Source organism: Chelon labrosus (genome assembly GCF_963514085.1).
Source record: "Chelon labrosus genome assembly, chromosome: 23".
Classification (NCBI taxonomy): Eukaryota; Metazoa; Chordata; class Actinopteri; order Mugiliformes; family Mugilidae; genus Chelon; species Chelon labrosus.
The window spans coordinates 14,449,502-14,463,164 of record NC_140356.1 but is presented as its reverse complement, the minus strand read 5'-3'; the positions used below and the strand labels follow the sequence as shown (position 1 = coordinate 14,463,164).

General features: G+C 43.4%; 1 protein-coding gene across 10 annotated transcripts; it reads left to right on the top strand.

The window, feature by feature from the left end:
- Nucleotides 1-323: 323 nt before the first annotated feature.
- On the top strand, nt 324-13,549 carry impdh1b (IMP (inosine 5'-monophosphate) dehydrogenase 1b). 10 transcript variants are annotated; one of them, XM_084573758.1, is made up of 16 exons: nt 324-446; nt 2,302-2,400; nt 2,568-2,645; nt 5,399-5,447; nt 6,880-6,981; nt 7,081-7,155; nt 7,555-7,761; nt 7,849-7,936; nt 8,036-8,235; nt 10,032-10,122; nt 10,228-10,323; nt 10,756-10,899; nt 10,994-11,138; nt 11,223-11,366; nt 11,447-11,530; nt 13,201-13,549. In XM_084573758.1, the coding sequence occupies exons 2-16, from the start codon at nt 2,303-2,305 to the stop codon at nt 13,220-13,222; spliced, it is 1,623 nt and encodes a 540-aa protein (XP_084429884.1). In that variant the 5' UTR covers nt 324-446; nt 2,302; the 3' UTR covers nt 13,223-13,549. The 10 variants fall into 10 exon arrangements, with proteins under 10 accessions (XP_084429884.1, XP_084429875.1, XP_084429876.1 ...); XM_084573749.1 differs by having other exon boundaries at nt 7,330-7,761; XM_084573751.1 differs by lacking the exon at nt 324-446 and adding an exon at nt 455-585 and having other exon boundaries at nt 7,330-7,761.
- Nucleotides 13,550-13,663: the final 114 nt, after the last annotated feature.

The window sequence follows — 13,663 nt, the reverse complement described above, 5'->3', positions numbered from 1 at the left end:
TTTGTAGTCTTTTTAGAACTACAAAAACGCTACCCGACGAAGCAAAGTTACATAGTGCGGTTACAGCCAATAGAGGGCCGCAAAGCGAATACAGAATTGGCTTTCACCCGGTTTTGAGGTGATAAATCACTGAAACTATTTTTGAAACATTATTTTAAGGTACTAAAAACTCTTTAGTGTTGCTTTAAATCCGCATGGTTCAAGTTATGATTGATTTTACAGTTGACAGGAGGCACAGGGTTAAACTTTAGCGACCAGGGTGAAACAGAGGGAGAGAGAGGGGAGGGGAGGGGGTGAGGGGATGTGACGCTGCCGCTAGTACATAACACCAACACGCACTGTCTGCGGACAGCGACAGGCAATCACTTCTGATTCACCGACCGCCACCTTTACATCTTGGAGCCGCGAGCGACCGGTGATTTCATCTACTATTCTCCTTCCTCGAGGTAAAAAAAAAAATAAATAAAAAAAAAAAAATGGGGGACTTCTTCCTGCCTCTCTCTCGGCTTGATTTTTCTTGAAGCTACACTACACAGCTGGAAAGTTGCTTCCTTCTGGTCAACGTGGGCATCAGCTCCACACAAGGTAGCTAGCTAACGGTTAGTGCTAAAAATAAATAATAATAAATAAATAAATAAAGATGCCGGGGAGACCGTGTTGGCGAGGAAAGTAGCACGGTTTGAATCGCTTGTTTGCTCCTGTTAACGGTGTAACGGTGAAAGTCTCGTGCCTTTTTTCTTTTATTTAGCTAAAGCTAATATGCCGCTAATGCTAGCTGCTAACCGTTGCTCCCACATGTCTGGACGTGGCTCATGTCTGCTCCACCAAAACTTTAGCATCATTATTATTATTGTTACTATTATTATTATTTATAACAGCGTACATATCTATTTTGTGGAGACATTTTTATAGTATCCTCAGCAAAATAGGGCTATTTTGCATTTTAACAACAGTAAAACATATGCTTTATAACTTAAAGCTGTTTGTGAAAACGTGATATTTAAAATATTTGCTAGTTATTTTAAATTTACTTGTTGATTTGTCACTTGCATGAGTAGTTGTTGGTGCCGGTGAAATTGAAAGTTGCTTGTAAAAAAAAAACAAAAAACGCTGACGCTTTTTGTTATTATTAGATACCGTAGGCTAGTGGTGTTAATGGTTAAGCTCGTTAACTTCTTTTATTGCTGCAGCGACCGAGTAAACAGATATGTATGTGTTTACTTAATTTACCTGGAAACACGACATTTATCTGTCGCGTTTCTGGAAGTGTCAGATATAAAGCCTATACGTCTATCAACCTGCATGCACTCACGCTTCTGGCAGGAAGCTCGACACACACCGGCACGAAACCTCACTTTAAAACTCCACCAAAATAGGAATGATTTTGTTCCCAGAAAGACGGCACTTCGCATAGAGACATATTTTACATTATTCACAGTAAACATGAACTTGCTCTTTAATTCGGCACACTTTGAACACTCCAAAACCTACTTGGTGTGGTAATGGGAGGCATGTGCTTGTGAAGCATGAGGGATGCGTGGAGCTAGCACGGATAATAACACTTGTAAGGGTGATGTAACACAGATGGGCATTAGCATGGATGCTGCTTTGCTGCGCATCTCTGCGTAAACAAAACACGTCGGGAATATTTAGGCGACCGTGAGTGTGCTCTCTGTAAGCGGCTAGTGTTTGCTAGCTGCTGATAATGTAATGTAGGTCACCGGGGCAGTTATCGCTAGGTCCCCGTCGAGGCTGTACAGTAAGAGGGCAACGCTGCAAATAAGAGTGTCCACTGCTTTAAAAATCGATCGGACGGTTAGTGGGTCACCCGGCCATGTTTTGCTTCGCATGCGGTCGTCTGGGGACGATTGCGCTGTTGTCGTTTGCTTTTACTTCCCTGTATGGTCGATTTAATTTCTGGAAATAAAATAGAATAAAATAATAAAAGGCAAAGTTTTCAAATTTGACCTACGCATTATTGTGACTCTCGGCTCAAAATCATTAAATCGTTGTTTGTCTAATAATTGCATTTTTTACACAGTAAATGTTTTGAGCACGCTTGCACGTAGATTGCAGGATTATTTACAGAGGAAGTGGATTGTTTTTACACTAGACGCGCATGCGCACTGACCCGAGGGGTGTTATGGTTGCCATGGTTATATCTTCCTGTGAGGAGGTCATCAAAGCCTGGGAAGAGGATGTCTAGAGTTCTTATTGCCGTCTGTAGATAAGCATCTTTATGTCAAGTGTTTCTGCTGCTCAGTTGATTTGCTCTCTTTTATTTTTTTTCTAATTCTGCAGCATGGCGGATTACTTAATCAGCGGTGGCACGGGCTACGTCCCCGAAGATGGACTCTCGGCACAGCAGCTCTTCTCAATCGGAGACGGCCTCACGTACAAGTAAGTTTTTTTTTTCCCCTGCATCACAAACTTTTTTTTTTTGTCCCTCTTGAAAATCTAATTTAAATAAGGTTAAAAAAAAACAAACAATCCTCATCTTGTGCGTTATGGTGGGTGAAGTGTGCGCACCAGTGCTTTGTAATGGCCAACGCATTTTGAACCAGCAGATCTGACCAACAGTGTGTTGTCTCCGATGGTCATACGGCTGAAGAGCTATGCTCTAAAGGAGATGGGTTGACTTACAAGTGAGTAAAAAAGTCATCTTCAAACTGTTAAAAAAAAAATCCTCTAATGTCTCTGATTAGTGAGGGGGAAGCAAATGATTGTCCTTCTGAAGCAGCTTTACTGTGACTGCGGCAAACCCAAAATCTTTATCGTGTTGTCATGAGCTGAAGTGCATGAACGTAAAAAAAAAAAAAAGGTAAATACAGGGCTTGTCGAAATGCTTAATGTGATCTCGGTCATGGGGATGAAATTTGCTTCCAGTGGACATACCCGCATTACAACTCCCGACTAATCATCAAAGTGCACGACCTGTCCTGGAAACGCAGAGCGCGTGACTGGAGCAGCTCGTGCACTTTCCTGCCAATGCCTTTACTAAAAGTACTAATTGAGTACTAATTCCTCACCTCTTCCATAACCTCACTCTCCTCTGCTTGGCATTCTGGTGCTTTTATAGATCGGCATGTCACACATTTGGTCTGACTCGATTTATCCGCGTAATCGCTCCCTTTTTTTTAATTTCACAACCATAAATAACACAAGGCGGCTCAGTTGTAGTGGTTGTTGGGCATTCGCTCTTCTAAACGTTTGCCCCTAAATCCTTTAGCGCCTTGCCTCATGAATGCATTTGCCACAGATCCCAACAACCACTACAATCAGTCCTGCAATCTCGCCATTCCCTAAAGAACCATTAGCTGATTTATTGCTGTGGGTGGAAGGTTTCATCAGCTGAAAGTCATTCAGTTCTTTGCTGTAACCTTGCTACTCCTGCTTTGCAGAAGCTAATTGAGGAGAAATGTGCAGGAAAATGTGAAGGAAAAGCATGATTGCCTAAAATTACATCATGTGAATTGCAGTAGACAGTAGTAGACAATATAACAGTCCTGCACAAAATCTTATCTATTTATAATCCATATCGACTGTGTTTTCATTTTGGAGGCTGTGGTTTGTATTACTGTTGAATTATGTTGTACCAACACACGATTCTATCATTTTGACAACCCTGTAACAGAAGTACTTTTGTGTTTAATTTAACTACACCCTCCAAAATGATCATAGAAAATAAAACATCCTAAATGAACTATAACGTACTGTATGAAACATAGAAATTTAAATCATTTGATTTGCGAGTTTTCTTCTGACGGAGGAAAAAGAAACTGATAAAGTCACAGGAAGACAGAAGCTGCTTAGTGGGAGTAACAGCTTCCTGCACTATTGTGACCTTCTACCAGGTGCAGAAATCCTGTCCTGACAATAACAGTAAACATGTTGTCTTAAGCAAATCTGCTTTCGTGCTATATTTCTTTTTCCGTCTGCACTCCTGCAAGTTCAGCTGCGGCGCTGGCGCTTTTGCATGTAAATAGGGAATGATTTTGTATTCGTAGACGCCATAACACGCATCAGGAAAAGAGCCCTCTAAAATGCGCCTATTTCGCCCTAGCCCCAGGCTATTTACAGCAGGTAAATATCACTTTACTGCCGCTCATGCAAAGGCTGATACCACTAATTAACGCTTCATTCTTTAGAGCTCCTAACATAAACTGAGATAGCAAGGGAAACCACCTCTGATTGCCTCGGGTGCAGGGTTAGGATGACTCTGTCACTCTGTGATTCACTATAAATTCCTGCTGCTAGCGGTAGTGAGATAATAGCTGGATCTCGGCTTCTCTGGCACACGAATCTATTAAAGTGACGTCAGATGATGCTTAGATGTTTTCAAGGCGTGAAGCACTATACTTAATTTTATACCGAAGACAAGAAGCTGCAAGTGAAGACCAGTTGACGTCTTTGGTTTTAGATTGAAACGCTCCCACAAAGCATTTGTCTACATTTAACAGTCAAACGAGAACCTAAATGACCACGGGCGGTGTTTTGTTTAGAAGCTCTGGTTTACCCTGCATTGACTGACCCCGAGTCAGTAGATACAGCTGTGGTTTGTGGCTCCTGCTAAATGATGGCAGATGTGTGTTGGACTTCCTGCTTGCCCTCTTACTTTAAACTTGCGGGTGTTTGCGCTCTAAGGTGACTTTATTTTGCGGGGGAGGACCCCTCCCTTGCAGCGTCCCGCCTAATGCATCTATTTCCGACCTTCCCCTCCCCACACAGAAGCAGAGGAGATGAGGGCGATCTGTCGGCAGATCAGTCCGCAAGTTTCATTTATTCCCGTCTCATACTTTTCCCTCCCCGATGTCCACTTTCCTCACACAAAGCGCCCTGTTTTCCTCCATCCTTCCATGTCGTCCCTCGCATACTTTCACACCCGTCTGAGAGAAACCACAAAATACATACAGGCTCCGGCTGGAAAACGAACGCGTCACAACGTTCCTGCGTCTAGCTCTTTCTCCTCCACTCCATTAAACGGGCCAGGAGCTGAAATAGCTCAAGTGTAGCGTTTATAGTGTCTCGGCCACTTTGCAGTTTTATTAGAAACCTGGAAGAGACGCAAACAAGAATCCTGGAATGGGATCTGAAGTACGAAAATATGACAAAATATTATACTAAGCTGTAATTGTGGCAGAAGTTCATTAACTTGTGTTTTGTTTTCTACTTCTCACATTTACATCTGTGTTTCCCCATCTTTTCTGTTCCCCTCAAAAATAAAAAAGAAAAAGAAAGTAGTAGGAAAACATCAATCCTCTGCTTTTCTTGAAGACACTATGACAAGTGTTGGTTTGAACATAAGGAAGTCCTCTTGAATGCTTTACTGATTTTATTTTTGGACCTCTGTGTTGCTAAGCTGCAAGCCCTTACTTTGCGCTCCGTTTATGTCTTTCAGTGACTTCCTGATCTTACCCGGCTTCATCGACTTTACCTCAGACGAAGTGGTGAGTACGTACGTGCGCGGAGCACGTATCTGAGAGCACAAAAGGGCATTCAGTTGGTCTCACAAGAATTGTCACAAGTAAGCGTAACATCATGAGACCCTTTCGAGCTAGCCAATCGCTTTTTTCAGTTTCTCCTCCGCCCCTCGTGACGACGAACGTGTCAGCAGACAGATTGTTCCCTTGGCGGAGCTGCTTCCAAACCGTCCACCTTATTGCTGTCTTCACCAAACCTCAGCTTCAATTTTTAATTACAGCCTTCACAAAAATAGTGTCGGTTTTCTCCCATTTATAATTACATTTCTCCTCTCGTCGCCCGGCTATTTTTGCCCGATGTGGTCACCCGCTGGCTGCTCCCTCGCCCCTCTTGTGTTTACATTTGTGTCTGCTCGGTTACTCGTCCGTCTCTCTCGGCAGATGACAGGAGAGTTAATCTCCCGGCTTTAGATGAAGTCCCTCTCCTCTGCTCCATCCATCTCTGAGGGGTTTAATTGAATTTATCTGTAATCTCTCTATGTCTGTTTCCTTTCGAGTAAAAGAGAGCCTGCTTTTACTGTGTAGGATATTTGCCTGCCTGCCATGTGGTTAGTGCCCTCCACAAAGTCTTGGTGTGCCCTAGTTTTGTGCTGGATAGTGGTTCAAGCTTTAATGACGCAAATTTTTACACGTGCGGCCTCGGTCGCAGCTTTGAACGCAGCTTTGATACCATCATGCGCGGGGTAAAGTGTTAGAAACATGAAGAGGGTGCACATGTCGGTGCGCGCCGCCTTCACGGGACATTCTCCGGGGGTCGTGATGTTCTTTGACATACTTTCCATAAAGCCCCGGTTGAATTTAGCAGGCCAGCGCGGCCGTGCCCTTTAAGCAGATTGCTCTTGACTTCGCCACGAACCCCTGAGAAACCCAGCCAGCAGGCTCCGTAGTTTATGTTTGCCTCAGATAAAGAGAAAAGCCTGGACACCATGGAAGTCATTTGCTCGTTTTCCCATGCACAAGGAATGCTATTATTTTTTCCCCGTCTCCCAGTGGAGGAAAACAAAAAGGTGTCTGGCTGTTATGGGAATCGGTGATAAGTGAAGGTAAACGCGGCTGTCGGCCGATACTGGCTCATTTCCATTTTTCCAGTCAGTGTCAGGTTTCTGCACCTGGGAGGAACAACAATGCTTTAGATGTATTCAATAGATAGACCCTTAATGAAGCTCTCAGCTCTCAAAATAATCATTTTAATCGCATGTAGTGTATGCTAATCTCATGAAAGGCTGCTTTAATTGAGCTCATTGACTTCCTGCGAGTTGGGGGATTTGCCATCTGGTGTCAGATTTAGAAGCACAAACTGCATGAAGTCAGCAGAACAACTGTATGCAGCTCCCTGCAGCTTACTGCGCCCTCTGCTGGTCAATCTTGAAAAGTGTCCCCTTCTTTTATTGTCTCCCAGGACTTGACGTCCGCACTGACCAGAAAGATCACACTGAAAACCCCCCTCATCTCGTCCCCGATGGACACCGTGACAGAGTCGGCAATGGCGATAGCTATGGCGGTAAGAAACTGCCAACAATTTATTCATTTTTTTATTGAGTTCATCAATTTTCCCCAAATTGAAAAGTACCTAAAACTTCCCTGTTAATCTTTTTGGTAGCTAATGGGAGGCATCGGCATCATTCACCACAACTGTACGCCAGAATTCCAAGCTAATGAGGTTCGGAAAGTCAAGGTAAAGTACATTTAATTATATTTTTTAACTGTTTTCAAACTGTATTTTATGTTAAAGCATATCGGAGTTGAGTCAAATGCTCAATATAAGCAGGAATATTGATTAATACAGCTGCTCTTCATCATCATTTTCACACACTTGACTTAAATTTTGTCTCATCTTGTCTCTATATAGGATCTGGTAACTGTCTTTCACGTGTGTTTCGTTTTTTTGTGTGTGTGTTGGGTTTCATTTTCGTTTCTTCTTGTTGCGTCATTTTTGTGTGTGTTGCTGCTCACTTGTCGTCCCTGTGTGTTGAGTTTGAGTTTGAGCTTCTTTTCCTGCTTTGAACACATAGAAGTAATAATAATTCTAATCACGAGACTTGATCTTATTATTTGGTTTCCTTTTGGTTTCCAGAGGTTTGAGCAGGGTTTTATCACGGACCCGCTTGTTATGAGTCCGCGCCACACGGTCGGGGATGTGTTCGAGGCCAAAGTGCGACACGGCTTCTCGGGCATCCCCGTCACGGAGACCGGGAAAATGGGCAGCAAGCTGGTGGGCATCGTCACCTCCAGAGACATTGACTTCCTGTCTGAGAAGGACCATAGCAGACCCCTGGAGGAGGTGTGTGTAGTCAGGTTTTTACGAGGTTTGAGAACGCTCATTCTGGTTTCATTATTTTTATATTTAAATCACGCTGTGATTCCTCAGGCTATGACTAAGAGGGAGGAGTTGGTGGTAGCTCCAGCCGGTGTTACTTTAAAAGAAGCCAATGACATCCTGCAGCGCAGCAAAAAAGGTGAATAAGAAAAAATATATGTGAGCGCAGCATTTTCTAGTTTCATATTTATCTCCTTGTTTAATCTCATAAGCTCACTCTCACTCTCTCCGTATCTAGGTAAACTCCCCATAGTGAATGATAATGACGAGCTGGTGGCCATTATCGCCAGGACGGATCTGAAGAAGAACAGGGACTACCCTCTGGCCTCTAAAGACTCGCGCAAACAGCTGCTGTGCGGCGCCGCCATCGGCACCAGGGACGACGACAAGTACAGACTGGATCTGCTGGTGCAAGCCGGAGTGGATGTGGTTGTACTGGTGGGTATTTTGAATTCTGGTTGACCGAACAATAACCTGGGATATAACATACAACATTACATAGTTGAAGTGTACATAACACACTGAGAATGTTATGTGAGAATAGACTCAAATTTTTCGCACCGGAAATTTGCGTGTTGGCACAGATTTTCCAAAAATCGCTGTAACTTCTCTACACTTCTGTTCATATTGGTTGGTGTGAAACATCTTAGCTAATTAATGAGTTAATCAGCACAGTCAGTTTTGTGACTCCCTGTGTTCTTTTGTCATGGCCATCACATCCTGGTGGTGCAAGAGCTCAAACCAGAGAATTTTGACTTATTTTAGAGGAAGTGTCTATATGTGTATATGTACAAATCTACAAGATCTAGAAGTAAATAGACACTATATACATAGGAAGGATAAATGATAAGGACATTTTTAAAGGGGAACTATTGTTTTTTTACGACCTGGACCTTATTTCTGGCATAAAATACGATCGTTTACTCACCCATATAACTTTTGTGTAATTTGTAGTCATTCGGGAGATAATTAGATTAGCGTATATCCATATAGTGGGAGTGACTGGGGCACCGAAACGCAGCCTCTAAATAACACATTATCTGTCGCCAAACTCGTTCATTTCACCAATATTTTGTTGTCGTACGCTAATGCTATTCCCCGTTGAGTCTGGAGTTACCTGTCATCATCATTCGGGGTCTGTAGATTGACCTACAGACCCCAGATGATGTCTTCTGACCTGAATGATGTCATTTTTGAGCGGCGGGTGCATGATGTTGACGACAGGTAACTTCGGACTCAACGGGGAATAGCACTAGCGTACGATAAAAAAATATTGGTGAAATGAACGGGTTTTCGCGGCAGATAATGCGTTATTTAGAGGCTGCGTTTCGGTGCCCCAATCACTCCCACTATATGGATATACGCAGCGCTCCACTGGATCTAAATATCTTCCGAACGACTCCAAATGACACTAAAGTTATATGGGTGAGTAAATGATCGTATTTTATGCCAGAAATAAGGTCCAGGTTGTAAAAAAACAGGAATTCCCCTTTAAACTGATGTTGATTATTTTAGGTGGGCCTCGTTTTACATGACTAAAAACATTTTGCTGCTTGCCCCATTCACAGCAATTCATTGCTTGGCTTCGGTGTCGGTACCACAGTCTGTTTCTCAACCAGCATCTATTCCAAGTAATGCACTGACCACGGATAAGTAACTTACACAACTCTACCTGAGAGAAACCAAACTATCCCTTTAACAATCTCCTGGTTTTTGGTCCAAATACTGTACCCCTTGCACATATACAAGAGTGTGCGCTCTCCTTTTTCTTTTTGGGACTGTCCTTTTAAATTAACTGTTAAAGATTACTCCTAACTAGATTTTCCAGTATCTAATTTAAATGTATACAACTCTTTACTCTCTTACTGTTTGAACTGGTTGATATTTGTAGTCATTCGGGAGATAATTAGATTAGCGTATATCCATATAGTGGGAGTGACTGGGGCACCGAAACGCAGCCTCTAAATAACGCATTATCTGTCGCCAAACTCATTCATTTCACCAATATTTTGTTGTCGTGCGCTAATGCTATTCCCCGTTGAGTCAGATCTAATTATCTCCCGAAAGACTACAAATTACACAAAAGTTATATGGGTGAGTAAACGATCTTATTTTATGCCAGAAATAAGGTCCAGGTTGAAAAATAAACAGTAGTTCCCCTTCAAGTTTTATTTTGCAATATCATGTACTTAAACCCGGAATGTTTTTTTTTTCTTCCCTCATTTTATTTCTAGGACTCTTCACAAGGCAACTCAGTGTATCAAATCAACATGATAAATTATATTAAACAGAAGTATCAAGATTTGCAAGTTGTGGGAGGAAACGGTGAGTTTGTTGACAGCTCTTGAGTATATGAACTCAAAATATAGCATGTATTTGCACACATTTATTTACTGACTATTTTTTTTATTATTTTTTGCTTACCTGCAGTTGTTACAGCGGCCCAGGCCAAGAACCTGATCGATGCCGGCGTGGATGCTTTGAGAGTTGGCATGGGCTGCGGCTCCATCTGCATCACGCAGGAAGGTACAGGACTCGCTGTGTCTATTTATATCCTGAGCAGAGAGTGCTGGAAGTGGGGTTTAAATGGTTGATTTATACCGTACTGCATGGCCGTATTATTGCTAGTTGAGAATTAAAAAATATTTGGGAAAAGAATGGATCAGGATAAAGAAGCGTACATTTAAATTTAGCACCGTCTGGCTGTGAAGTACAGCAAGAAGAAAGGCTATCAGTTGCTAGCAGAAACCCTGAGACCACTCCTGGTTGCCATGGTGATTTGCCAAGGCCTCCGGTCTGCGTTGCCATGGGGACAGGTCTCTCATGTTCACGCTGGGTCACATTAACCAAAAGGGGAGATGTGCTGCGGCAAAGCAGACGGTTTATTAACTTTCAGCGGATCGTCTCCGCTCGTCACCTGATTCGGTTTTGTTTGTGTGTGTGCATTTTTCTTTCTAGTGATGGCATGTGGGCGGCCCCAGGGGACCTCTGTGTACAAGGTGGCAGAGTACGCCAGGCGTTTCGGCGTGCCAGTCATTGCAGATGGTGGCATTCAGACCGTAGGCCATGTGGTGAAGGCTCTGTCGCTCGGGGCGTCGACCGGTGAGAATTTACACGCAACAAAAAAGTTATTTATCACAGCATTGATGTGGTTTGGCGTGTGCAGTAACACAAAGATAATTGTCTCCCACTCCAGTTATGATGGGCTCGTTGCTAGCGGCAACCACTGAGGCTCCTGGAGAGTACTTCTTCTCAGATGGCGTGCGGCTGAAAAAGTATCGTGGCATGGGCTCGCTAGACGCTATGGAGAAGAGCACCAGCAGCCAAAAACGTTACTTTAGGTATGTGGAAAGTCCCGAAAATGACAAGAGCAGGCATTTCAGTTTTGTGATGAACATTAATCAGGGGTGACGTTTTATCCACAGTGAGGGCGACAAGGTGAAGGTGGCTCAGGGTGTGTCGGGCTCAGTCCAGGACAAAGGCTCCATCCACAAGTTTGTACCTTACCTGATAGCAGGTATTCAACATGGCTGCCAGGACATCGGAGCAAAGAGTCTCTCTGTTCTCCGGTGAGTTTTGTGTATGTGTGTGGATTACTGTTCATGTTTAATGTGGATTAGATGTTAAAGCGTTTTTGAATCTTTCTCAGTTCTATGATGTACTCTGGAGAGCTGAAGTTTGAGAAGCGGACCATGTCTGCGCAAGTGGAGGGAGGCGTTCATGGACTCCATTCGTAAGTTAAAAAAATCTGCAAACACTTGCTGTAAAAATTGTCTAGAGTACACTTTTTGTTCCCGGACAACTGATTTTAGTCGGTTTTCTCTGGGAGCTTTCAGATCAAACTGTTTGCATGTGCGCTGCCAGTAAGAACAATGAAGTGACATAATAGCCAGCTGGTGGTTGGAATAGCAGCATCTCTTCGTTATGAGTGACATTCAACACAACCAAGTCACATAAAGGCTTCATAAGGCCTTGACTTAAGTGCCCAATTTTTTCCAAGAGCCACTGGATAGCTAAGATTTTGTTGTTGTTTATACGTGCAGTCAGACGGTCAGCTTTATTTTAAGCTGCATTCCAGAAAGTTGGGATGTCAGATTTATCCCCCGTGACGCCAGGCTGCTGCATCTCAGTGAACTCGGGGTAGATCGATTTGCCCTGACTTCACTTGTAGGACCTCCAGCTTCAAGTGGCGTTCCACGGCACTTTTCCTAGTAGGAGGTCTGAAATTTCAGACCTCCCAAGTTTTCTGGAACACAGCATTATGTCCAAGTTGGAGAAAGGTCCTAAGAAATGATCTTTTGTTGGCCTTCTGATTGGTCTACTGACCACCAACCACGGGGACAAGAGGGATCCTACATCTTTGTCAAGTCCCAATTACCTATGTTAATGTTGCTAGGTATGTATAGCAATGCAGGGGTCCATTTCTTTTTAAAAACTAAAATGCTAAAATTGCAAATGTGAGCCGTCTTGCTTCCACGTTACTGGTAGACTCTATTATTCCAGGTAGACTCTATTATTCCACCCCTGCATGGCTACTGTTTTTCTAACCTAGCAACGATAACGTAAGAAATCGGGACTTGACAAAAGGTAGGAGCCCTCTGGTTGGTGTTCAACAGACCAATAATAAAGGCCTACAACAGGTCAATTATAGCCATTTTTATACACAGCCCCCTATTCTAGGGGGCGCAGAAGTGATTGGACGCTTGACCCAAAAGCTGTCTCATGGGTAGCTGTCATTCCATTGGGTTCAAAGGATCCCTCTGTACAAGTGAAACAAGCCATCTGTGCACTGCAAGAAGAGCAAAGTAATTTATCAGAGGGTTACTAGCCACATTAAAAGAACCCATACCAGCAGTTTGATGCAATCTGAGGCGAAAGAAGAACACACTGTACTGTTTGTGCTCTGCACTCTAAAAATCCTCAAACCTCTAGACAACAATTCACCCCGCTGTCCAAACATGGACGTTTGTTCAACCAATCGCCGTGCACTTGACGAACGTCACTGCAGGCCCTTCTTGAGCTGGGAAAGTACCTATCGACCCTGAAGCTGCAGCGGCTTAAAGCATACAAAAACAAAAGGAACCACAACAGACTTGTACTTGTAAGAACCACAATTCTTATTAACGTCATGATGTTGCAGTACTTGCTGTACTTCCTGTTTGTGTGCTGACGTTGTGAAACTATGAAGTGAAAATGACAACTGTTTCGCTTTAGCAAGAAACTGGGTGACATTGCAGCTCAAGCGAAAGAAGCAAGACTATAATTTTAGCTCTTGGTTTTCAGACTGTCTCTAAAAGCCTCAACACAGATGCATTAAACTCAATATCTGTCATTGAAGCAGCAGCAAACTTGGCTCACATTGCACCAAACACTTATTTTTGCCTTTTACGTTTCTCCCAACAGTTTCGAGAAGCGGCTTTACTGAGCGCACAGGAACGGAGCGCAGATCACCGGTGACATAACCAATCTCACAGCGACCAAATGTTAAATCGCCACTTCTGCTAAAATACGCACCACCGACCGACCACACCATCTCTGCCCTCCCCTGCATCGCATCACACTGTTGCTTTCCGCTCCCTCTGATCCCGACCAGCGGATCTGAGGAGGAAAGGGTGGGCATCGTAGCAAAGCGAGAACCTTTCGAAACTGACACCCGACTCTCCGAACACCTCGGATTTTGCACTCAAGATGTGGCGCATCAGGGTTTTTTCATTTTTTTTTTTTTTTTTTTTTTTTTTTTTTTTTGGTGAAACGACATACACACCTGTATCTTGCAGCCCGGTCTCAGTTTTGTGTCGTAGTGAGAGAACGAACTGTACAACGGCGCGTGTTGAGTGCGTGTGTGTGCTTGGGACAAACAAAGTGA